Below are 27,930 nucleotides of genomic sequence, written 5' to 3'. Positions count from 1 at the left end.
AAGCAAAGTAAATTACAAAATCACTTTATTTCAGAAGAAAATGTAAGAATCACACAGGAATTACAGGTAGAGAATACAGGCAGGATATCACATTGAACATTTATTTAAGTGTTTTATTTTTAACATAGATTTTGATACACCAAGAAGGAACGCTCTGAAACTGTACACTTATCATTTTCACATTGAAAAATATAAATTTCAATAGGTACTATATTTCCAATTTTTTTTGTTATAATTGTTATAAGACACATAATTTATTCCTAATTTCAAGCTCCAGTATTTATTATTTTGTTTCATTTTTACATTGCTTTTTAAGACTACAAAACTACACAGCATTACAGACTGTTCAACATTTATATTTTATTTTATTTTCTTAATAAAAAGTTGTGTATTTTATTTGCAGTGAAAAATAATGTAAGTTGCAATAAATATAAAAAAGATTAAAAATGTAAATATATTAAGCAAATATATTAAATTATTTTTAAAAGTATTATTAAATAAATAGACGTAGGTACGTATAAAGTTAATATAGCAGGTAAACCGTTTGAGCATCTTTATAAATCAATTCTATAAGAAATTCATTGTGCGGATTCATAGAAGTACATTTATTTATTATCTTATATACTATAACCAAAATACGTTTCAAACTACACATTTGTGAATGGAAAGTTTTACTTATAGACAAATAAGTAAGTAACACAAATTTTTCAAAGAATTATGAAAATATACAAGAACATGTAGGTACCAAACTTTCAAATATAAGGTAAATGTTATAGCAATCGACAGGTATACGGCATATAAAAATCGAATATACTGTGTATATACATTTCCAAAATAAATCATAGAACACATGAATATCCAATGATTATAAACGTAGACAGAGTTCCTAGACCTACAAGATATTGCTATTCTAACTTACGTCTATAAGCGTCATCACACCGATCACAAAACACCATGTTACATTGGGGGACTATATTATGCTAAGGAAGACACGAAGGTACCGATTTAAGGAGAAACCAGAATAGAACACTGACAAGGCAAAGAGCTTTAACGTAAAAATTTGGTACCTAACCCAATACGTCCAAAAACTTTCGGAAAAATCTTGACCCTTATTTTGTTGATTCTGGATCGTATGTACATTTGTAAATTCCTTACCACAATGGCATCCAAAAAACATCCAACTTATTTCATTATTTCTTATTTTTTCTCTGTGCAAATATGATATTCATGTCATGTAGTTTGTCCTAGATTAATATTGTCAAATGTCCATAAAAATCCTAATCGAGCGATCCCTTTGAGATTCCACACGAACCTTCGACCTTCATCGAATAGACAGACGCCAGACACGCACGACTGGACAAAACGTTGTCAATTCTTCAGTGTGCCTAAAAATCTTCGCTTTTCCATTCCATTTACTTCTCCCGATGAACAGAATATAAATCTTAATATCCCGTTAGGGTTATGTGTAGCTCTTTGACTCGTCAATGCAATTGGTAAGGTAGATAAGGTTCAAAACTTCAACATCAAGATTCTGTTCTTCCATAGTTACTACTAAATCCCCTGCTAATTCTCTCTCGTCTCACTTAAAGATATGTTACCCACATCCTTAATACTTTAAACTTTTCTTACATAGTTGATAAAGCTCCTCTTCTAGACGAAAATAAAGGGCCTTCACTATCCAATGCGTTAGCTCGTACAATAAACTTTCCTGAAGGACAATCGGGTTGGTAAAGTTTTTTTATCAGAAAATTGTTCTAGTTCATCAATCTTTCAACGCAAACGCTCCATATAACTTATTGGGTAAAGTTAGAAGAGGGGCGTACTTTAGATTTTCTATTGTGACTCGGTCAGTACTCGCGCTAATGATGAACAGGTGAGTTGCGATCGGGTTAGCGCTTTGTGAAGGGATTGTTGCGGGCTGTGGAGCGTGCAGCGGCGGCAGCAGCGGTCTGCGTGCAGTTGCATAGCGCGTCGAACATGCGGAGAACGAAGCCCCGCGCTCGACCCAGCCGCCTCTTCATGTTGCCTGTGGACAAAAAATAAATAACATTATTGTGGATCTAATATTAATAATATTAACTGTGGTAGCCTAGGGCTGTTCTTCGAACACCGTGAATGCAAAAATATCCTACAATCTTTTGTCTTTAGTTACTCATATACATAATTTCTAACTGGATATTTGCAAAAAGACTAAAGTTTCTAAGTTCGGTAATGATATTGACTTCTGGTGTTCGAAGTACTACCCCCAAGCGCAATAGGCTAAACGTTGTCAACCTGTGGGTATCTCAGGATGGATTGGACCATCATAGTTGGAGAAATGATGGACAGGGTCTTAAGACAAGATATATTTATTCTAAAAACGAATGAAAGATAAGAACTGAAATTAGGAGTAAATTACTTTGGAATAGCGGACCGTTATTTCGTTCTATTAATATCTATAAAGCGCGAAGTAGCATAGAAATGTTTTTGAAAGAAAATCAAAGTCAAGACAGATTAATTAAATGAATTTCCAAAAAACCTTAAATTGAATAGGTATCTATTTTCTTTGATCTAAATACACAACTCGGGTTTCATCCAATCTTCCACCATAATTAATCTGCCACATTCATTAACCGTTCAATACCATAGGTTAATTAATAGTAGATTGCACGTGATTTGGATCTTATACCTATAATACCAGTTGGTATTACTCAGGTATTTTAATTGTCATTAATTGATTTTTTTATATAAAGAAAGGTATAGCCTTGTGTAAAAGAGACTTATCAAGAAAATTTACTATTCGGGCAGCTGTCTTATGCACCATGGTATAGCGCGAAAGAACCACAGTATTACGCGGAAATAGTAAGGATTTTTATAGCTACGTAGTTCTTTATAAAAGGGTACCTTTTCATAAAAGAGGATCTAAGTCTGCGTAACGACAATTTGAAGGTGAGAGAAACTTTCCCGTCTCTCACAAAGACAATTCCATTTTGAGCAAAATCTTGTACCGAATGAAGCAAGTCTTCTGTTTCGCTAATTGCGTCATCTGCTAAAGTTAAACAGTGCTATTTATGAGGAACAAGAAGAAAATATACATAAAATCAAGCCCGTAATCCGTAATGCGGTGGGTAGAGGCACAAATAAAAAAAGCAACTCGTTGCCACGCAAAAACTATGTCCTAAGATGAATATAATTAACCGTATGGTGACAGGTAATCTAATGAGACCTAATAATGATCCATCGTGATAGAAAGATCGAAATTGGGTCGTGTACTAGTTTCAAAATAAATTACTAAGGTTAATACAATTTTAAAACCGTTCGAACATTTCGATACAAGCGTCCATATAATTTTAATTAGTCTCATGAACAGAAAATCGCTCAGACCACGTCAAGTAGGCACTCCTGCTACTCGGATCCTCAAAGCTTTAACAACTGAAAACACTTGCTTTGACCAGGCGGCGCTCTGAATACCCTTTTGATTAATCCTCTAGTGTCTTATTGGACATGAATATTGAATACTTTCGAGAAGGCTATTATTCTTTCCGTACATACATAACATATTTATGTATAGGCAATTTAGCCTATACACCCCACTCCTGCAGGCACATGCCTCCCCACAATCAACCAGAGTGGGTATAGAACATACTCCACCACGCTGCTCCAGTGCGGGTTAGTGAAGATGTTTGGACTGGTAGCCCGGGACCAACGGGTTTAAGTGCCTTCCGAAACACGATCATCCTCTTATAATTTCGACTAATATTATAATAAGTAGGGTAAGTGCACATGTGCTTCGTTAAACTGATGAAAACTTAAAGCCGAAAACAGTGACGAGGCTTTTTATGCTGGAATATAAATTATTTATTTATTTATTATTATTTTAGTAAACCTACAAAATGCTACTTAGGTTCTATGACGATCTTGTGACGTAGCGAGTAGGCGAAGCTACTTCAAAAGCGCAGCAGCAGCGGTATCAGTACTGGTTGGAGGGCGAGGAAATAGATTCTGGTAGAGCTCTAGCTAGAACATCACCGATTGAGAAATTGGTCGGTGTACTGCGGAACGGAAGGCGATTGGGGCAACCACCGTTCTACACGCCCTATCTATGGAGTAATGGCGATTACTCCACCGACAAGACTGCAGCTCTTAAATAAAGAGAGAGATTTTAGTTTATTTGGGAAAAAAAGTTGTGTTTTATAACAGATTTAAATAAGTACATATAAGTAGGTAAACAACCAAACAGTTTCCACAGATAAATCATGCAACCCCTATGGAATTATACAATTTGTAATATTAAAAACAAAACAGAATTATTTTAAAGTTTATCCGTAAGTATCGTAAAACAATAATTCCAAAATAAATATTTGTTTTTATTAAGTATTATGATTTTAACAATTTAAAGATTTGGATTTATACATATAAAAATTATATCGATATTTGGAACGGTACAGGGGAGACATATGTAAAAGCCAGTCAAGCATACATAAACATCGTCGGTACAGCGGCAACCAAACGCATTCTTACGATTTGTGGCTTTGTCCATTCTATCGTGTGGATATAAAAGGCATGCTTTTATGTGTGTGTAGGTACCTGCGTAGAGGTTTCAGCGCAAATTGATTTTGTGATGGCCAGACAGCGGAGCGTAGCAAGCGAAATATTCACTGTATTGGGCATTGGTAACATATAGGTGTAGCTATAGTTGTATTACGCAAGTTCGCTAATACACATATATAACTTAAGAGATAATAATTTGAATTTAGTCTGTGTGAACATTTCATTATCAGTCTATCAGAGACTGAAAAACTTACAGAATATAAGGCACCGGACTGTAACATTAAATTGTAACAACGATAAATAATAAAAAAAAAACTTACAGAGTATAAGTAATATACATACATCATCAGGGTATAGTAACGTAAATAACGTCCCAGTACATAGTAACTTACTGATGTAAGTACGTAGTCGTTACATAAGCCATGTCAGGACCTTGGCGGCTCAATAATAACCCTGACACCAGGGTTGCTGAGGTTGGTAATCCACTTCAAAACCCACTCGACAGAAGAATAAGAATGTAAAATACTAAGGGGGTTAAAATGGCCACATGGACGAGTTCATCTAAAAAAGCATTTAATATTGCGCAAATATCGAATTGCAATAACTGCTTTTTAGATGAATTGCTTCGATGTAGCCTTTATAACCCCCCTGTACACAAAATGGTTGCATAACACTGTCTACCGGGTTAGGAAAAACAATCGTCAGTTAAGGCACAGCAATGTGTGAACCAAATATTCAGTTTTATGACATTCTTTACGATTGCTAGCAGCCGCGCTGCTTCGGGCCATGATGTTACATCATCTAATCAGAGTAAATATTATATTGTTTTCGCCCGGTTTACTTTTATATTATTGTTTATAGGTACCTACTTGTACTCAATGGAGGACTTTTGGCATCGCTATTCTGGTATTAACGTCTAAAGGAACAAATTAAGGAGAAGGCGAATGTCGTGTCTTATAAAGAAGTGAAAGAATTAGCATTTGATAGACAAGAATGGAGAATACCACACCGACAAGAGCGTGGCTCTTAAATTAGTGGTGATGTACTCAATGGTTTGAGGAATAGGACGATTCATTTACCAATAAGGCTTAATACACTGTGGTCCTATGGCTCACCAGCTTGCTTCTCAAACGGGGATCGCCGGTTCGAACCCACCGGACTTGCAATAAGTTATATTTTTTTACTTACACATTTGGCTCGACCATTATAGACGGCGATACGGCTCATCACCTAACACGTTGGTCTAACAGAAAGCTCGGTGAGGTGTCGGTACTTAGTTCATCTTGCGATCGATGTACCCCGATCGGCTTATGTTTTATGTTACACACAAAAGCGTTAAGGATTTTTTATAATGTTTACATAATGTCTATCATTTTATACAGAAATCCGCTGCGGAGCACGGCTTTATACAAATTCCCGCTTCTTGCCCCTGAAAACTTCCGGTGCAGTATCTGTATGTCCTGGGCTTAAAAGCCTTGTATTGCGTTCCTAGTTATCATAGCCGAAACAGTATTAAGTTACCCTAATAATTCCGGCATAACCAGCTATCGCGTTCATCCATCACGAAGGATTTTCTTTTTGACACCACTTCTTGGTGCTTTTTAGGATTTCGAACATTGATATACTACTAACAGTACCTAGGTAGTTATATCATTGGTTCCGAAACTCAAAAGTAAAGACGGAGCCCTTTGCTGTCCGTCCGTTTGTCTGTCTGTCTAGACTCTTTTTTTCGGGAGCGTGTAGAGGTATCAAGTTGAAATTAACATCTAAGTAAAACTTCATCATCATCATCATCAACTTAAGAGCTCTTGTCGGTGCAGCATTTTCCATGCTACTTTTAAGTTACACTTATGACTCTAATAATTTGAGGCTATAAAAAAAATAAAGCTTCTAAATCTAGAGGTACATTTTTTCATACATTTCCTAGGGGAATCAAAGCCTGTGGGATACTTCTCATAGACCTAACATCATGAAAGTTAACAAAGACGAAGGTTTTACAGCGCAAGTATTTGTTGTTCCATCACAAAAAAACATGTTTTTGTATCTTTTTGATCATGATGTTCTTGCCGGTAACTCGTGTTGCTCTTCGTTTGGTGATTAAAATTAAAATAAAATAAAATGCATTTATTTCGGGTACGTACGTACGCACGTATATGTGTACACATAATTGTAAGATACAAATGTCACTCTAAAATTAAAAGTTATTACAATCAAATATTTTAAAATAATAATCCTTTCACTGTTTATTTGTGAATATTGAAGTAAGTACCCATTACATATTTACGGAATAGCGAATGTATTTCGAATATAAAATAAATTGGTTCCTTTGATCAGTCTTCTGAAAATCGTTTCTCATTTCGGTTAAAGTTTATGATAGAGATACGATAAAGTTTAAAACGTAATATTACGAGTTAATATGTTTCAGGCTCAGGGTCAAAATAATAAAGAACACTTTATGGAACCCATTAATTTAGTAACAATTACAATCTACTAGCTTTTGCCCGCGGCTTCCCGTGGGGGGTTAGAAAGAGACAAAAAGTAGCCCATGTCACTCTCTATCCCTTCAACTATCCCCATCCCAAAAATCACGTCAATTCGTCGCTGCGTTTTACCGTGAATGACGGACTAACAAAAACACACACACACACACACACACACTTTCCCATTTATAATATTAGTATGGATGTTGACTATTTACTTGAAAATTGCACACTCATTCATAATCGACACATAATAGAATGATAAGGATATTTTAGCGCGTGGATGATATTAACAAGAGGGCGCTGATGTGCTTAATTTCCATACATTCTCCATTCAGAACTACTGTCGTAAGTCATACATAACATACTTGTAAATGATGTTTTCGTAGAATGCGCCGTTAGTTCCGACTTTTAGTCACGCGTCAAAACATCGCTGTCGGTGTATACGTATATTGACGATACATACATAAATAAACTGGACAGACACAGCAGCAGAGCATATGTTTTTTTGCTAAAATGATGTGTGTCTTATTAACATACAGAAAATAAGGCCGGAATACGTCGTTTTTTAACATCAGCGACGATATTAAAGGTTGAAACTACTTAGTGAATTATTTCGACATATAATATTATTTAGCTAATATAAAAATTAAATATCACCAATATCATAATTTACTATATTTTTTTTTATTTAATAAACCACTGTAAAAACAATCATATCTGATATTCTTTTCCAAAGTTCTTTTGCAACTTCTAAAATTGTCTTTACGTCGAATTTTAGCTAACACACCTTAGCTACATTCAAATAAATCTTGAGTATCTACAATATATATTATGTAGATTCTAAATAAAGGTAAAAAGCTTTTATTTTAACTCGATTTTCTCGTGACAACCCCTAATTTTCATACACCCTATTGTACCTTTAGCCATAGCATAGTCACTAATAGAAATCTTTCCAGACAGACAGGGGCCAGGTGATGGATTCAAAACCTCGTATCGATTTTGGCACCCCTAACAACGCTTTACTTTTTGTTCTTTTCAGTATAACACTGCTTACACCGTCACACACTCACACACGAACCCACACACACATAAATATAGAAAGTCTAGACTTTCTATATTCTCTCAAAACCATGTTGATATAACATAATATGTGTACTACTGATGTCAGAACTTTGCGTTTTCGACTGCGTCAGGCTTTAGCAAAAATCGAACGATTGTAAATCCATTCTCTTCTTTGTAAAAGTTTACTGATAAAGCACATATTTTCCTTTTTTTGACATAACTTATAAAAGGTTTGACTTCTTCAATCTTCCTCCTTTTAGACTGCCTATTATTGTGACGGCATAAGCTAGCTTCGAACACATTGACATCGCGCCACCGCAGTAAGTAAATTAGGTTAGTTCTATTCAAATCCTTCCCGAACAACCCATTGTGGGCAAAGTTCAGACTTAATGCAAGTATTGATTTCGGCATCCCAAACGTTCTACTTTCATTATCAATAGCAAAAGCTGTACCGAGAACGGGAATTTTTGCATTATACGATTTCGTAGAACATCCACGGACTAGCTTCGTAGTATTAATTCTTTATTATGAGGTCTAGCTAAAATACGAACATTAGGTTCATTATTAGAGCATTAGGTTCACAATCTGGAGGTCCGGGTTCGTTTTACGACGGGGATACTGTCTGCATTCACTTTGTGAGACTGTCTTTTGTTTGGCTAGGACACCTAGGGGGTTAAAAAGGCCACATCGAAGCAATACATCTAAAATATTACAATTTGACATTTGCGCATATAAAAGTAAATGCGCAATGCAAACAAATAAATGTCAAATAGCGTTATTGCTTTTCACCCCCGTGATTGTCCATAAAACGATGTAGGGAGTGAAATTCTTTGCCGTCTTCTTTATTTCCGAATGCATATAACCCGGGTGCTTTCAAGGCCAGAGTGAACTGGCACCTTATGGGCGTGCTCGCTCCATCTTAGGCCTCATCAATGCCTTCGGGCAAGTCTGGGGCCAAGAGCAAACCCATCAAAGGTAAAAAAATAAAAGTTACATGGTTCCGTGCTACGGATTTATACTCAGACTCTCAGATTAAAGGTATGTACCAAACCCTCTCCGTTTGATTAAGAGGAGGCCTGTGGCCGATTTTTGTTATGTTATGTACGATTTCGTTAGCAACCGTTCACACCGAAATCCGGGAACGACGCCATGCTTGAATGCTAATTGTGAGACTTTACAAGGGTCTAAACTATAGCTGTGAACACGATGTTATACAGGACACGGAAGTGGTAGATCAAAGGAAAACCTTCCCCCTTTCCGTTGAAAACTGGAATTAAGTCGGAAGTCTGCTTGGAATTATTATTTTGGGTTGGGTAGAAAATGCTTTCATTAATGAGATGGGTTGTTATTAGTATAGGTACCTTGAGATATCTAGATTTTGACCTGCAATTGGGTTGGTTCCTTCTGGTTGGAAGATAGAGACAGTCGCATCCAGCAAGATGGTATCCATATTTATAAGACAAAACAGAATTATTTGAATCACCGAATATTTTTTAGTATTTGATAGGTATAAAAAAATGCAAATAATTTATAATTAAATTAAAACAACAAATAATTTGACCTTGAATTACCCCATTTGACCACTATTGAGTAGGTACAGTCCATCCTTTCAAACAACCGAACGAAGCAAATAATGCTTCATTCAGGGATTGCGGTCCAAAAGTAAAATGGCTCTCTTACTTACTCCTATTCATCATCAACCAGTCCGCATTTAATGATTGAGGAAAAGCCAGAGTAATTTTATTTTTAGATTATCTAATAAAATGGCCGTCATCGTAATAGACAGTTAGGGCGATTAGAAAATTATTATTGCCTTGAACGCTTTAAAATCCCACGATGGAAGGCTAAAATATATCGTTTAGATGCTGAGATAAAAGAAAAAACAATTGTAATAGTCATTCCGGGCATAAATAGGTATCCAGTTTTTTTCTGTTATAAAGGTAGTTTCCAACTAGTCAAATCAGTTACTTTTTACTAAATGTCAAAACATGAAATTACTATGCAATTTGTATGACAAAGCATTGGTATGACGTCATAGAAAAATGAGACGAAATTCATAAATAAGTTAAATAGAAAAAAGTAATTGTTCTTCGTCACCTTTAGATCTGTCTTTATTTAGTAATCAGAATTCCATAATTTATTTTGAACTAGGAAACTACCCAATTATCTTTTTCTCTTAACCCACACGATGGGTTAAGAGGCGGATTACCAACCTCAGCAACCCTGATGTCAGGTTTATTATCTAGCCGCCTAAGGCCCCTGACATTGCTTATAACGAACACGTCCTTATATCAGGAAGTAGTAACCGTGGCCAACGGCTTAACGTGCCTTTCGAAACACGGATTATCTTATATTCGGACAATCAGGTAATCAGCCTGTTATGACTTAACCAAACTAAACCAAACTTGGGATCGCAAGGTGATTTTTGTAATATTTCCCCACCGGAATTCAAACCCCGAACGTTCGGATGGTGAGCCCAACGCTCAACTACTGGACCACAGAGGCCGTTATGAATTATGTAAGAACACTAAGTATATGGTTCAAAAATTACCCAAGCGAAGCCTCGTCGTGTCGAGAGTGTCTTTTTTACTAGATATACCTAGTCAAGCGAAATTTCTTTTTGAAAGTGAGTTACAGTATGACGTTGAAGGTCAGATCCCTATTATTATGAGATATATCTAGGTAATAAATAACAATATCTTGCCTAGATAAAGACTGTGTAGCGAGCGCGGGTCAATTTGGCTGACCCATAACACAAATCCAATTTATATTAGATAAGAGATACCTAGATTTTCTAGTACAAATTGAATCTTAAAATACCAATTGAAGATTTAGAAAGGAATTGGAAATTGTTACGTGACTATTTTCTTATTTACAATGAAATACGTGTTTCTATGCTACACTAGGAGCGAGCAAAAACCATAGAACGCGTTCGCTTCGGCTGCTTACGTCTAGCGTCGTACAATATGTATTTTTTTTACTAAGATTTACGAGAAGTTATGTTATTACTTGCAAACGTAAACGTTAATTTATCTTTTTTTAGGTCATAACAGGTGGCAGCTGTAGGACTGTTTTCCAAACAGTAAAACCTTGGAATTTACGGCATTAGAACTGACGACTATAAACGTGATCAAAACAGGCGCAAGCACTTATGCTCGCCTTATACCTACAAACGAAATAACATCAACAAAACCTCAATTTCTTTCAATAATTTTCAAATTGGGTAAAAATTAAAACCACAAAACTTTTACCTGGATTGAAACTAGTGTGTCTGTAACTAGGTTTGAGAGGTCTAGCTAAGGACCTTTTAAATCAATTTTTTACTTAATTATTAAAGATTTCAAACTCGCAAAGGCGTCAGATTTTGTAACTTATCGACAGATTCGAATGAACCACTAATAGCTGAACCCCGTCGCGTCGGTTAGTTGAGAGCTTGGAAGCTCGTAGAACCTTGAAATGAAATTCAAATTCAAAAACATATATTCAGTAGGTAACATAATTACACTTTGAATCGTCATTTTTACATAACGAACGTCTCATCCGTCTAAAACTGCAGCTTATCACAACCTGTACAGCCGGGGAAAAGAAGCTGTAAGAAAAACCTCGGCACAAGACACTAGGCGTTCTTTTAATATCTCATTCCTTCCAATAAAGGTAGAATTGATCCAGTCAAGTAGGTTTCGTGCTCAATTAAAAGCAACACGTGGACTATTCGACCACTCTGTTTCGCCTCAGATAACGTATGTCCATACAAACAGACAACTAATATGTGAGTAAAATGAGGACGAATATGTACCATCTGAAATATGCCCTTATCTTTATTCAGTAGCGTTGTAAGCCGAGAACAAAGATAGTTATCTGTATGCAGAACCTTGTTGGGTCTATGCAAATGACGACGAGTGATAAGTTGACGCGACAATAAAGAGAGAAGACCGTGCGTAGATAGGTATTATAATAGGTATTTTCAGAGGAGAAATATGGTACGAAACGACCCTGCCTACGGTTAACGATAAATTTATGCAGCAAGATAGAGAGGGCTTCTCTTTGGAATCCTTTAATGAACCGAACTTACATACTTAAACTCAGACCGTAATCCCTAAAAGGGTGAAGTCACATGTAATTAGAAGACAGCTTGTGGCCAATTTTGATACCATGTCCTAAGATGGATGTGATGAGCAGTACATATATACATAAACTCACGCCTATTTCCCACCGGGGTAAGCATAGACTAGGGAATTCCATTTGCTTTGCTTGGGTCTTTAACTAAGAATAAGTACATTTTTTTTTGACGTGACTTATTGTAGATTTGCCGCAGATGGCATTAACTACTTGGCCGGACAAATGGGGAGCGCTGAAGGCTCTCACCCGGTACAACGTTTAAGACAACAGGCCTGAAGGTGCCCAGTTGGGCGCGAAATCGGCTCAGGGCGTCGTCTGAGAGAAAAATATTTGAAAGAATTAATCGACCCTAGTGGATCGATAGCGATAAGCGCTGATTGAGGGAAATCGTCGACCACGCCGGCGGGGTCGGTATCGGGGTCCTGAAGTGTTTGGTGTCGCGAGCTGATTGGCTGCCTCTATGGCTAGAGTAATCGGGTCGTCCTTCGGACGCCGATACTTTTCAGTACCGACCCTAAGCGGAAATAAGTACACATCTTCAGAGGAAATAATAAAAAAGGTGGGTAAAATCGATCTCGTTTTCAATTAGTACCTGTTCCTCAAGACAACACTACATTTTGCATAAAATTACCTCAATCACTTTATCGTCACGTGCCCAATTAATATTAATTAAAGTAACGATAACAAATATAATTTACCTACACAATAAATAACTATTACGAATATTGAGGGTCTAAAAAGGCCACATTAAAGCATTTCTGAAAAGCAATATTGCTATTTGACATTTGTTTGCATTGCGCACTTACTTTTATATGCGCAAATGTCAAATTGCAATACTGCTTTTTCAGATAAATTGCAACAATGTGGCCTTTTTAGACCCCCTGATTGCTTTCATTACGTGGCCTCCACCAGACATTTTGACAGGCTATTTTGTCCATTCCGAACTGAACTGTGCTATATTATGAGGGTCACAATAAGTCGTTTCGTACAATAAGGATAATCTTTATTATATTTCCCACATCGTCACCTATGTGGTTTTCACTATATAGATATCATCCCTCACAACCTAGATTCAACGCCTACAGAATCAGACCACTGATTCCATTATATATAGCTTCCATTTTATCAGCAAAGAACATTCTAGCAATCTTATATCCCCTAGCCTTTCTTAGAGGTGAGGTGTCTTGAATACAAATGACGATAAAGCTCGTATCACGTTTCTATAAACGCAATAATACCACAAAGGCTCAGGTCACAGGTGTTATTGCGATCACAGCGCCATGACCTGGCATTATTTAGGTCCAGGATAGAAAAGGGGAGGAGCCAGCAACCCAGTGGCCTTATTATGATGATTTAAAAAGTTCAGCAGTCGCCAATTTATCGGATTGACGGCTTTCGTGAGAGATTAGAGTCTTAGTCTCTCGATCCGGAGGTTCCAGGTTCGTTTCCCGGTGGGGACATGTTAGAAATTATGTTCTCCTTTCATGTGTCAGGGTTACGCCAGTCAATCTCGTGTAATGTACCAAATCAATAATATGATTTTGTTTCCTTACTGTTGAAAGAAAGACTTAACAGAAAAACAGAGCAAAATCAATAGCAAAAATGCTATTGTAGCAAACTGTTGTAGACATAAAAAAAAATGCCTTTTTTTGCTATGAATTTACTCCATCTCTTTTCTTTTCATCTGGGGATTCTTACAAAAGTCGTGATTATAGCTATAAAATGCGCGCTTTGCATTTTGAAGATCGCTTCTTCGCGTACATAAGTACGAGTACATAGATATTACCCACGTCCCTTTACATTTCTTTGGCGAAACTTATTGTAGATTCGCCTCAGACGGCATTAACTAAGCTGGACAAATGGGGAGCGATGACTTCACCCGGTACCTACAGAATTCAAGACAACAGGCAGGCCAAAATCGTTGAAACCACGTTTATTAATTATGTATGATCTACATTAGAATAGGGTAGTTTCCAACTAGTCAAATCAGTTACTTTTTACTAAACGTCTTTTTTTTTTGACGTGACTTATTGTAGATTTGCCGCAGATGGCATTAACTACTTGGCCGGACAAAAACTAAACGTCAAAACACAAATTTTATGGAATTTGTATGAAAAAAAACACACTGTGACGTCATAGAAAAACGTGATACAATATCGGACTTATTATTACGTTTTTCTTGATTAAAATTCATAAATATCATCTCAGGCCTTTACAACTTTATCAGATGATTCAAACAGCGTTTCTGTGGCAGCTTTTAAAATGGCTGTAAAGTCCAATGCGAGAGCGACAGTAGCGGCCGCACGACTGGCATTGTAGTTGAGGGTTATTAGATGGTATAGGTGGTAAATCGGCCCTCTCACTTCTGTGTCGCCTGTTCTTTATTTAGTAATCAGATATTCATAATTTATCTTGGACTTAGTACACGACCCAATTCAAAACCAAACCCAAGCCGGGACTCGAACCCGTGACTGTAAGATGTAAGTCACGCGTTCTCTGAATAGGGGGGTTAAAATGGCCACATCGAAGCAATACCAATATTGCAATTTGACATTTGCGCATATAAAAGTAAGTGCGCAATGCAAACAAATGTCAAATCGCAATATTGCTTTCTTAGATGAATTGCTTCGATGTGGCCATTGTAACCCCCCAGAGCTGCAAGTACGATTGGGTTTTTTGTTTCAATTTGAAAATAGTAACTTAATTAATTAAATTAAAGACTATGTCGCAAAGTGAGAACGATGAGCAAATATTTAATTACTTACCTAATTAGAATATGAAACTCCGGAACAGAACTCCGAAGGATTTCAACGCGAACGTTATGACATGAATTCAATTAACGGTGGAAAGTTTATTAACATACACAACACATTTAACATTGTAGATAGCCTGCAAATACCTATAATATTTCCCGCGATAACCGCTAGCGAATAATCATTTATGATCCAAACATGAATTTGAAAACAAATTCGACAATCATTGGTTTAGGCCTGTGCTGGATTCGAATCTGCGACCTCAAAGTGACAGGCAAGCGTTCTACCTACTGGGCTACCACGGTTCCCGGCTCGGGGTTGTAATCATAAGTAGTAAAACAGATTTCTGTGAGAAAATTATGATTATATGAGGATTTGTTTAAATAAACTACTGTCTTACAAAACGAATACAAAAATCAAGGTGTCGAGAAGTGGGTGTAATATTATACACCTCTGCCTACCCCTTCGGGGATACAAACGTGATGCTGTGTTATGTATTGTCGACGCTTTGCTGTTTGCATGCAACGAACGAAGTAAGTAAACAGAATCAACATACTGTAGTCACAAGTCGAATGTAAATATTGAAAAGCAACAATCATCGTAATGGCAGTGGTAATTCATGGTAATGTCCAGTAATGGACATCAGTCGGAAAACGTCCTTATAATAACAGTCATTTTTCAGTTTTTACTAACACAATTGACGCGATCATTATAGACGGCGATACGGCTCACCGCCTATCACGTCGCCTATCACCGTCTAACAGAAAGCTCTGTGAGGTTTGTGTACCTACTTAGTTCATCTTGCTATGGATGTACCTCTGACTACCCCAATTGGGTTATAGTCATGAGGTTAAGTTACATGATGTATGTACAGTCATGAGCAATATAATGTACCCATTTTAGACTCTGTCGCACTAACATATTTGACATTTAGTGAGACTTACAGTTCAATTTGTCAAAAAAGTTAATGTGACATGGTACCAAAGTGTATACATATATTATTATTAATGCTCGTGACCGTATACAGGTGTCCCGTTTTCCAGTTAAGTAGTTAATGCCATATGCGGCAAAATTCCAACAAGCCACGTCAAAAAAGTGACGTCAAATGAAACATAAATGATAGCTGGGGTCATGAATAACCACCAGAAAAAACTTGACTTCAGTAAAAATCATAATTTTTGAGATACCTATTTGGCTTTTACCTGTAACCTGACAGAGGGCCGCAATAACTGTCAGCACTATTCAGAGGCGGAGGACAGGAATACGGCTTTGGAATAGACCACTTTGGGCGTCAACCCACTCGCGTCAGACAGAGTACTGCAGGGCGAAAGGCAAGAGGAAAGCCACTGCGCTATTTTTCCCTAAAAAAGTAGCATGGAAAATTCTACACCGACAAGAGCGTGGCTCTTAAATTAATGATGATGATTTGGCTTTTGACTTAATTTGATGGCGATAAAAGGAAACATAGTGTGATAACACTGAAACATCTAGAGTCACGTTTACATAATACAACTTACGTTCTAAGGACTTTCGCTTGGTCAACTTCAAAAATGATACTATACAGCACTTTCTTCTAAGAATAGTTACATTATCTTAATCTACTAACTACTTACTTACTTTATGTTAGTTTTAGTACAGATAAAAAAGTAAAGTAAGTAGGTACATACTACGTCCAATATAAACTATATTTTTTTTAAATGTCAATCTATTTTTAATCGTAAAAGCAATTTTATATTGAAAGGAGAAATCAGACGGATTTTAATTTAATTTTAGGGCGCAGAATTCAATTTCACATTGAAAGCCCGACTCTGGCAGGCGTCATCAAATTTTCCATAACGAAGCATATTTTAAAGTTTTTTAACTATTTGTTGTGAGATGACCTTAAAATTATAACATAAGCTCACAAATATATCTCAATTGGGGTAGTGAGGTACATCTATCACACGATGAACTAAGTAAGTACCTACACCCCACCGAGAGGTTTTGTTAGACCATCGTGATAAATAGTGAGCCATATCGTCGTCTATAATAGAGCCAACTGACAAAAAACATAAATTAAGAACTCATTGGTACAAGTCCGGTACCGGGATCCTTTAAATTATAAATATAATGAAACATAAGTGAGACGTATAGATGGACGAGATATCTAGGTATTATTAGGTAGGTAATTCAATAGGTCGTAAACGTAACGAATGATTATGAAGTCGGGAACATTAAGTTAACATATTTTTTTAGGTTTACGAACGTTTTCATGTACCTATATTTCTTCTACATTCGTGTATGTGCGAACGATAATAAAGTACGTTAATAAGTTTAGCCTTTAGTTTAGGCGGTTATCACACGACGCGGTCGTTCGTGCGGTGAGGTAGTGCTCGTCACAGACCAAGTAGAAATGGTGCTCGTGTGTAAACAATCGAAGGTTTACCTACAAGTTAATACTACCTTCATCGCTTCACCGTCAACCGAGACCCCACACTGCGGACACTTCACACAACACACCTCGTTTTACACAAACACTATACATTGACATTATTGTACACGCGAACCTGTGTGACCTCTAACGCCCAAATGATTGAAGACTAAAATAGGACCGAGAGGGGGTGAGGTAAACCTAGCTCAGCCGCTGGTGGGCAACAGAGAGTTACCGTTCTATAGGTAGTATTATTCTATGCTATTGTTTGAAAATAATCATTAACATTTTGTGCTTCACATATAAAGACATACGTTCCTATACCTACGTACGTATTCAAAGGTAATACGAAAGCACCACGCTGCGTTTCAGTTTCACAAATGTCCACGCTGATAGGTTGACATGCGTCAGATCCATACTAATATGAACATTATAGGCATTATATGTTCGAATGTAATAAAGAATAGGTAATACTCGTACTACGTATTCAACGGACATTCTCCGCCCTGCGCCAATTCGTACGTCCCATCTCAAATCTCGTAGATTATATTTCCCGTATTTTCTGAAATACCTATATAGAGAATTTAATGAAGCACAAATAGTGAGATTGAATGCCTTTTACGCTCCGTTTTGCCTCAATGCCTCAAGGAAGATTATCGATAAAGTCATTACGGAAAGCCTGAAGGGGTTTCTTAGGACCAATTCGTGGATGACAAGGTTCCATCTCGAATTTGTAATATTTGATCATCTCCCTAACGTTTATTGCGATTTTAATACGAGTTCCGCTTACTTAACCAACCGTGAAGACATTGATAAAAACATACTTCGTAGTAACAATCTGTATACATCCCTCTGCTGGTCACAGCTTGGACACTCCATACAATAATCTCGTACTTACCGTTTTCTGCCTAGTTATTATTATTTTATGCAGATATAATTATTATAAGTAATGTATTTCATATAGTGCACCACTTTTTATTCTCCCATAGCTATTCTTATACTACCTCTGGGGTGGCTGGAAGAGATCTCTCTTAGAGATAAGTCCTCCCTTGTAAACGTCCATTTCATGTTCGTGATGTAACTAGTAGTTGTTAAGTGCAATAAAGCATATAAATAAACAACAAAAGTTTGTTTTAGACTAAAGCATAGAATAAGGAATAATACTCGCTTTATTAGTGATCTCACTTTAGTATTAGGTAACTAACGGCCTCCGTGGTCCAGTGGTTGAGCGTTGTGCTCACGATCCGGAGGTCCCCGGTTCGAATCCCGGTGGGACAAATCACAAAAATCACTTTGTAATCCCTAGTTTCGTTAGGACATTACAGGCTGATCACCTGATGAACGACTATTTTTTGTAGACAGTAATTAAAGACCCGGCAACAGATAACTTGAGTAGACTTTTTTGTCGCCTATTGTACTTATTATAATATACTACTTATAAGTATTATTATTAGTATTATGTTTGTCATTTCCATATCTCGGGACTATGGAGTCCCGGACTTTTGGAAGGCCTGCGTGGGGCTGAAGCCAACACGTAGAGGCCCCTTAAGACAATTTAATCTAAATGTGATGTGACACCAACCGGCGATTATTATTATTACTTATATTTTTATTTTTATCTCGTTCTTATGCAATGTTAAGAAAATTATGAAGGCCTTATTGGGATGGTGGAAATGATAGCTTAGTGGTACTCGTAATACCGTAAGTATAGATGGAGTTAAAATTTCGAATCTAACTTTGATGATTCAAATGAACATAATATTTATTCAATTAATGAAAAAAGATTACATACATACATAAACTGTGTATATACGTCTCACTGCTGGGCACAGGCCTTCCCTCAATCAACCGGAGGGGGTATGGAGCATACTCCACCATGCTGCTCCACTGCGGGTTGGTGGAGGTGTTTTTACGGCTAATAGCCGGGACCAACGGCCTCCGAAGCACGGAATTATCTTACTTTTTCGGACAATCAGGAGATTCAAGCCTGAAAAGTCCTTACCAAACAAAGGACAGTCTCACAAAGTGATTTCGACAATGTCCCCATCGGGAATCGAACCCGGACCTCCAGATCGTGAGCCTAACGCTCTAACCACTAGACTCTTGCAAATTCGGAAAATTGGAAACCCATTTTCGGATAGGATATGGTAATTTTGCTTTGAGTAACAGTAGACCCTACACATACAAGGATGCAAAGACTCGCGCGTCCGCATACCGTATTACGTTACGTTATTAACACGCAATTTCCCTATCAAAGTAATTACAATGGATCGAACAACGTGGAGCGTGCAAATAACGCAATTGGTTACAAGTTCGATCTTTACTGTCTTACCTACAATTAAATAGCTATTATCAGGTAATATTCCACACGATAGGGTTCTATTTACCATCGGGTGAATTTCGAAAACTAACATTTCAGAGGTACAATCATGAGCAATAAAATGTACCCACTTTAAGACTCTGTCGCACTAACACATTTGACATTTAGTTAGACTTACAGTTCAATTTGTCAAAAAACTTAATGCGACATGGTACCAAAGTGTATACATATTAATGCTCGTGACCCTACTATGTGGTCAATTTCCGACAACACATTTTGCTTACTGCCTTCCTGTTAATGTTGTCGCATATTTCACAGACTACAGAATATCGCAGAGACTATCACCTTAACGACAGACAACAGCGGTAGTTCTTTTTCTTTTGTGTGGGTTATGAGGTGGATTACCAACCTCATCAACCCTGATGTCAGGGTTATTATTGAGCCGCCAAATGCCCCTAACATGGCTCATGTAACGACTACGTACTTACATCAGTAAGTTAGGCAACGCCTTAACGTACCTTTCGAGGCACGGATCATTTTACTTTCGGACAAGCAGGTGATCAGCCTGTAATGTCCAAACCGAGTTCGGTTTCCCTCCATGTATAATTGGTGATCCATAGTTATGGATCACAGTAATTTCGATTTTCGAACCCGGGACCTCCGGATCGTGAGCCCAACGCTCAACCACTGGACCACGGAGGTCGTTACAGCGGTAGTGGTAGTCACTGTATTCTATCCGACCAAGTAGTTAATGACATTTGCGACAAATCTACAATAATAAGTCACGTCAAAAATATAGGGAGGCGGAGTGGTTTAGATGTGGTTGTCTAGAAAAATAATTGGCGTGTTTCATAAATTTTATGCCTGTCGATTACCTGTCCCTTTCCTTTTCAACGGATAAGAAAATGACAGGTATGACTTAAAATAAAATTAGATGGTGTCTACAGGAATTAGCGCCATTACGTGACTAGATGAAGTATTTTTAAGATTTAAAGACCCTAAGCACTTAGTGCAACGATAAAGTCTACGTCAGAACTAACTTTGTGAAGGCAACTCACGTGGAAATAAGCTGCTACTACTACTAAGGCTACTTAGCTTAATAACTTTGTAGGATACCAGGTGATTAATAATGGTAAACGTAAAAGTTTAAGCATGGTGAAGAGAGACGCGTGACTTTCCTCTTGTCATGGGTTCAAATCCCAGCTCGGTGTCTAAACCTTTGAATTATAGATAATTGATATCACGAGGTTCACAGAATTTAGGCCTGGTAATGGCTCGCCCCTTATTACACGAGCACCTCCGTGGTCCAGTGGTTGAGCGTTGGGCTCACGATTCGGAGGTCCTGGTTTCGATTCCCGGTGGGGACATATCACAAAAATTACTTTCTGGTCCCTCGTTTGGCTAGGACATTACAGGCTGATCACCTGATTGTCCGAAAGTAAGATGATCCGTGCCTCGGAAAGCACGTTAAGCCGTTGGTCGCGGTTACTACTTACTGATGTAAGTAAAGTCGATACATATATGAGCCATGTCAGGGGCTTTTGGCGGGTCAATAGTAATCCTGGCACCAGGGTTGATGAGGTTGGAACTCTGCCTCACAACCCACACAATAGAAGGAAACACGAGCAACTCCGCCTACCCCTTCAAGCATACGGGTAATGTGATCTTAGTAACCAAGCAACTTAGCAAGCAAACAGGTGGTGAAATAAGTAAGTATTTATTTATAGTTATGTCGTGTGAGGTTCAACTTGTTTAGCAAGCGGTAACGAGCGAACTACCTACTTCTTCACTACCGTGTGTATCCATCTAGTATATCTTTATTGTATCTACCTACAAAATGTAAAAACAGACGATGAGTTGCGGTGTACAGAAAAATCTGTCTATAGGTTTATGAGACACCGTTTTTTGATTGTAAAATGTTTATTATTACTTTGAATAAATAAAAAAAAAAAAAAATATATACACTGACATCAAACTGAAAGGAAACGGTTACTCGTATATAGGTGTTACTCAATTTTGGATGAAAATACTACAGTAGTATTAGCTAGGTGGCGACTCCTTCGAATAACAGCACCAATTCGGATGACTCGACGCCTACTATTTGTAAAGAGTGGCGTTTCGTCCACGGACGAAATACATCTGCGGATGAGCTGTTACCCAAGTCCCTTTTACGGCGGCGGCGCCTTCAAATAAAATGTCACTCGAACTCTTCTATGGTCGTATTAACACACGATATATGGTTGAAGTCATAAAACGTCCTCAAAAGGGTCATAAAAGCCTTTATGGCATGTGGGAGATTACTAATTTCGGTCGAGCGGTACGGAAAATGTAATCTATTCTGTATAGGGAAAAGTTGAAAGATGAGTACGTAATAAAGCATTCTTCGTATTTATTGCCCTGGGCGGTAAATATAGCATACATACATGAACTCCCACTCTCGCTCCTCCACTCCTGCCTATTTCCTATCGGGGTAAGACTAGACTATATTTGGACTCACTTCTCTTGCTTCCTCCACATTCATTAACGTTTCATACACGCACAAAATATAAACAGTGGCCCCGATTGCTGCAAACACCCCCGTCATTTTCTTCTCTCTCTCTATTTAAGCGCTCTTGTCGGTGGAGTAACCGCCATTCCTCTCTTCTTCCCGCCAAAACCTTCACCTCCCGATACGACACGACTTGCACCTTCTCTTTTATTTGTTTCATAAATGTTATCCTAGGTCTACCCCTTCCTCTCTTCCCTTCAATTTTTCCTTCTATAATGTTTGTTATAAGTAAATGAATCGTGTCGTATCAGGTGGCCAATCATATTTCCTCTCCGGTTCTCCATAGTCTTCAATATGGTTCTCTTTTCTTCAACTCTTTCCAGCACTTTTTCATTTGACACCATTTCAGTCCAGCTTATACCCTCCATCCTTCGCCAACACCACATCTCAAACGCTTCAGAGAGACAGAGAGAGGTTGGAAGCGTTTGAGATGTGGTGTCATTTTCTTATCCGCCCTTATTTTCAAATCTGTCCGTCCGTCTCCGTCCGTATCCATCGTTAAAAGCATCGGCGTTCGTGTATGAAACGATTGATAAATGTGGAGAAATTAAAGAAAACTACAAACAAAGTAAACAAGAGTTAATAAGTTACAAAATTCACAGTCACGCGACGATCCAATCGTAAAGCCACAAGGTACCTAGAGGGGCCGTACAATGTAGAACACAAGAATGAAATAGATAGGATATTGATCTATTTAGACAGCTTGCCAAGGAAACAATTGTCTGTAGCGGAGATGAAGTGTTTCCGCTTGCAGAGCATATACAGGGTGTTAGTGACATCGTAACGAAATCTTCGACCAGGATTCTGAATTGATATCAAGAGGAATTTTCCGTCGCAAAAGTATGGAACGGAAAATAATAAAAAAATACTAAAATCATGAATTTTCCGACACGAAATCCCACTTGATATTATCTCAGAATCATGGCATGAATCATCTCCCAAAGTGTTCGTTACAGTATCACTAACACCCATACGTACCCGTATAAGTAAGAATCAGACTATGTTTCTGAGTTGATATCAAGTGGAATTTTCCGAACCCATAGGTACTTGTACGGAGTGTAAGTGACATCGTAACGAACACTGAAGGGGATGATTTAGCTTATGATTCTGAGTTAATATCAAGTGGAATTATCCATCGCAAAAGTATAGAATTGAAATATCTCAAAACATACATGATAACGCGACAGAAAATTCCACTTGATATTTAACTCAGAATCAAGAGCTGAAACATCCCCCTGAATACTCGGTACGGTGTCACTAACGCCCTATATATGTTTGCGCAGGTCTCCTGAATGTACCGTCGACAAACACTAATGTGGAAGTAGGAACCTGTTTGCTGACTGTACACCTCCATTGTGTTTTTCTACGAACAATGCGAAATTTCGCGGCTGAACAGTAATAACTAGGTACCATTGTATATCTTGAAATGCGCTAAGAAATGACTGTAGGCAAGTACCTACCTTTTTGTTCATTGTACACAAAAATCATGCAAATTTTCATGGCAGCACCGCTGATGGATGAAATACATGGCAATGCGCATAATATTAGGTACTGTAGAATGTAATACTTAAGTTTTTTTTTTGTATATTGTTATTATTCTTTTAGTATCTTAGATGTCTTCATAACCATTCTACTCAATGTATTTTATAAAAAATACAGTGCAATAACATTTAAATACCTACAACATTTAAAGACCTTTGTACAATTTTCTAACGCAATTAGGCACCTACTTACGACAATTTAGTACTAACAGTCAGACGAAACATCCTGCTTGTTAAAATAAAGCAGTGATGCGTCCTCATTTGAGTCTAACATCCCACACTTGATCAAGAAAAGTGACCCTAGTATCGTACCTTGCGGCACAAAAATGAATCAAAGTTAAGTCTCTATTTCAAAGTGATAAAAAATACGCGAAAGTAGAAGAAAGGTTTTTAATCAAAAATGAACCTTGATAACAAATAAAAAATGAGCTGAAACAGTTTGAATAAGTATATTGACTGGCGGTGTACATGCCATTAGAAAAAGGGTTGTTGAATGAAGAGTGCTTCAGGCCAGAAATTAGTACACGTACATAAACAATAAGAGCTGTCCCCTGTTTGTACGGGGAGACTTTTGTAAGTATACAGGCAGAGTGGAGGGAAGGTAAATAGTAAAGCAGGAAGTATTTGTATGGTGGATTGTTTGAAACCCCAGCTCGTAGGCTACAAAGCCGTACGTACGGGTATTGTGTTTTGAAACACTAATTGCATTCCCTCGCTCGTATGAGTGCAGTGTGGTATCAACAGTGTTTCTACTCAAATTCGTTTTAACGTAATTTGTGAAGAGTTCTGACCACATACTTATGACGAATGTGAAGACAATAGGTCATCTAAATAAACTAATAAGTAGATAAATAAACATGTGTCTAAATATTAATGTGTGTTTATTTTAATGTTTTAAAATTATATATTGTGTGTCGTAGGTTTTATTTAAATAAACTATTTTTATTATTATATTTTTTATAATATTTCGTAGAAAACAATAGCTTACTAGGTATTTATGATATGAGGAAAATTGATGTCTTATGGCACCTTTTAGACAATTTACGTTGCAGACGTAAAAGGCGATAAACTGGTAAATAATATTATAGGTAGTAATCAGTGCAATACATCTTGTTGTAATGTTATTCTGCCTAAATCAAACGCAAGCGGTAAAAGAAATGGCGTAGAGCTTTAAGATGCCCAGTTGGTCAGAAAAATCCATCACAGTGTAAGTACTTTTTTTTGTAAATTAAATAGCTTTAGCCTAGATCAGGTAAGGTTTGAATAATCAGTCAGTGAAAAGTATACGAGTGTAGGGAAGGAAGCTGGTGGACCCCAACATTAATTCCTCAGGCGACGAAACTTTGCAGTATGATAAAGTATTGTAAAATAGACGTACTTTATTAAAATCCAAAAAAGATATTTACCGAAAGTTAGGTAGGTTAGGTATTTTTACCTAAATTCTTGAAAATAATATGTGAAATATACAACCCAACAAAGTTTCAGCGACTTCATACAAAAAATTTCTTCATTGTCTACACTATTTTTACAAAACCAACGTAGGAATTAAATGTGAAAAACATTTACTTACCCGGACTCAGATCTTGGGATTCCTGGAACAAGAGAAAAGCTTTAAATGAAGAGTGTTTTGAAAAAGCAAAGAATATTTGATTACTTTTCATGACGCAAAAGCTCGCAAATTAAACATTTACAATGAAATGCTTCTATTTGTTTCCAACCCACTTAACGTGAATTGTGTCCTGGAAATAATTTAATCATCTTTATTTCACGAGTAAATATCTTATTATCTCGTTTTAACTTCTGTTTTTGAAATCAGATACGGATCTTTCCACCAATTATTTGGTTGGTAAGGTTTTCATAAAACGATATAATTATGTACTTAGGTATTATAGGCAAAAAATGTAATCTTATATTTGGATGTATCATAAAACAGATATTATCCTCTATCTAATGATTCGTAAAAGAATAAGAACAATAAATTTTATGAAAATTGTGCTGTAAAAGTATACAAACGTGATCGTGGTAAACATTAAGAAGAAACAGTTCCAAGTCACGCCATTGCTTTGTATCGGAAAAGGTTTAGGAAACGTTTTAAAGGTAATGAAAGACTCATGTTTCTAGGTGAAAATAGAATGCAATGATGGCTATAAATAAATCTTTGTTAAACTAATGGATGTTGAAGGTAACCTAACCTAACTACCGACACCGTTACGCTACGAACTTATTGATTTAATGATCGTATCACTAAACGCTTTACAGTCATAATTAGAATAAATTAAGGCACCAATGCTTTGCTTCCGTCTGCAATGGCCTGATATAATTAAAACCACTTAGGTTAACGTTGTCATATTGAACAGATGATACTATTATTGACAACAGGTCAGTTACTTGCTCGACATTTCGGTTTTATAATATGATCTTTTGGTTCCTTGCCAAGTGAGCAGTAATGAAATAAGAATAGGTTCAATGGCTTTTAATTTGCATTCTTATAGGTGTAAAGGATTTATTTCATAACATTTTGCAGACGGTCTCATATTAGTTAGTTAGAACTTTTGGATTTTACAAGGTCATGTAATATTTAAAGGCTAATAAACAGCCCTTAGATATGGGACCTACATAAGAAATAGTGACTTCATCGATCATACAGCGTTTGTTAATCCCAAATATTTTATCAGATAACACTAAACCTATTGCTCTCTATCATCTCGTGAACATCAATTTACTTTAGCCCAAACGGTTTAGATTAAACAATCGATAAAACATTCTGATAACGATGAAGTAGCAACACTGTCCTGAATTGTTCAATGGAAAATATTCATAAATTCTTGTACTATTTATGTTACCTGTGTTTGGATTAACAAAACGTGAATGTTTGACCTGAGAGTGTATTGATGTGTAAATAAATTGCGCCGAAAGGAGATGCATAGCTTTTGTACATTGCTAGGTATTGATTTAAAAATTGCTAGAAGCTACCGAAAAGTAATATGCAATGAATGAGGATTTGAAATCTAACTTTAAAAAGTGTGATGAGAAAGCATGCAGAGCACATCAGACTGTCTGACTGCTCGTGTTCAAGTCAAGACACTGGATGGTACAGCATTGCTATTTTGAAGAAGCCGATTTTTGCAATCTATAGCAGCACTACGCCACTTTTTAACACTTACCGCCCTAATTCCTTTTATTTCTTTTCCTTACGTGGATAAATATACATTGATACTTACGAATTTACTTCTTTCTTTCTCTTTTTGTTTAAGTTCAGCCTCTTTTTTTGCTTGTTGTATGAGTTCGTCAACAAATTCTGATGCCTGTCGTAGTTTTTCCGGATCGCTCTTGAACGCGGCTATTCGTTCAGCTAACGCCGAGGCATCGCTATCTTGTCTCATTTTGGCGGTTTTACTGCTGCTGATATCGCCACAGGTGTTTTAAATCACGATTGTGAACTCTCACAAGTTCGTTGCACGAAATTATTTTAAGCACTATAAGCGTTTGCAGGTTGGGCGAGTCGCGTGGTGGCTAGCCATCGCATGGGGGCGGTTCACCCTTGCGTTTGAGAGGGTCGGTCGGTGTTGGGGGGGCTGTCGCGAGCTCGTGCGAGACGACCGGCGGCGGTGGCGGCGAGGAGGGTACTGAGTGGATACTCCGGCCCGGTCGTCGCTCGATCATGCGCTGAGGATGCGTACTGCACTCGCTCCGCTCAGGCCCGCAGATTACTCCTAAATACTCTAAATCGCGAGCGGGATATTTAGGTACTTGAGCTCCAGCTTAGGGACCGCCACTTAACGAGTTGTGTTCCCTAAATGGTAACTTGAAACTGGTTATGAAGTTAATTATATTCGCATTTTAGCCCTCTGTGAGCTCTAAATCGCTTTAGTAACATGAGGTGTAATTACACAGTAGGTAGTATGTTACGCGATAGTGTCGTTAAAATAAGCGCAAGATTACAGCAGTTCAAGGACAGGTCTATAAATAGGTAGTTAAGTGTTGTTATGAATAATTAATTCCACTTATGGTGGTTTGAAAAATCTTTGAAAATGTTTAGGTGTAAGCAATTGACAGCTATGTATGTAGGTATCTATGTGCTCGTCTGTTGTAACCTAACTTCTAAACCACCCGTCAGAATTTAACAAATGAGATGTCATTAGAAGCATCTTGATTGTCCGATGG

The 27,930-nt window shown here is 37.3% G+C and overlaps 1 protein-coding gene across 1 annotated transcript; it reads right to left on the bottom strand.

Moving 5' to 3' along the window:
* Window positions 1-8: 8 nt before the first annotated feature.
* Window positions 9-27,616, bottom strand: LOC126371004 (uncharacterized). Its single transcript, XM_050016203.1, has 3 exons — window positions 26,988-27,616; window positions 25,337-25,358; window positions 9-2,026 (listed from the first exon to the last, which is right to left on the bottom strand). The coding sequence occupies exons 1-3, from the start codon at window positions 27,147-27,149 to the stop codon at window positions 1,890-1,892; spliced, it is 321 nt and encodes a 106-aa protein (XP_049872160.1). The 5' UTR covers window positions 27,150-27,616; the 3' UTR covers window positions 9-1,889.
* Window positions 27,617-27,930: the final 314 nt, after the last annotated feature.

The sequence above is a fragment of the Pectinophora gossypiella genome, chromosome 11 (assembly GCF_024362695.1).
Source record: "Pectinophora gossypiella chromosome 11, ilPecGoss1.1, whole genome shotgun sequence".
Lineage (NCBI taxonomy): Eukaryota > Metazoa > Arthropoda > Insecta > Lepidoptera > Gelechiidae > Pectinophora > Pectinophora gossypiella.
Note: the sequence above shows the minus strand (reverse complement) of the source record. Positions and strands in the feature narration are given on the sequence as shown.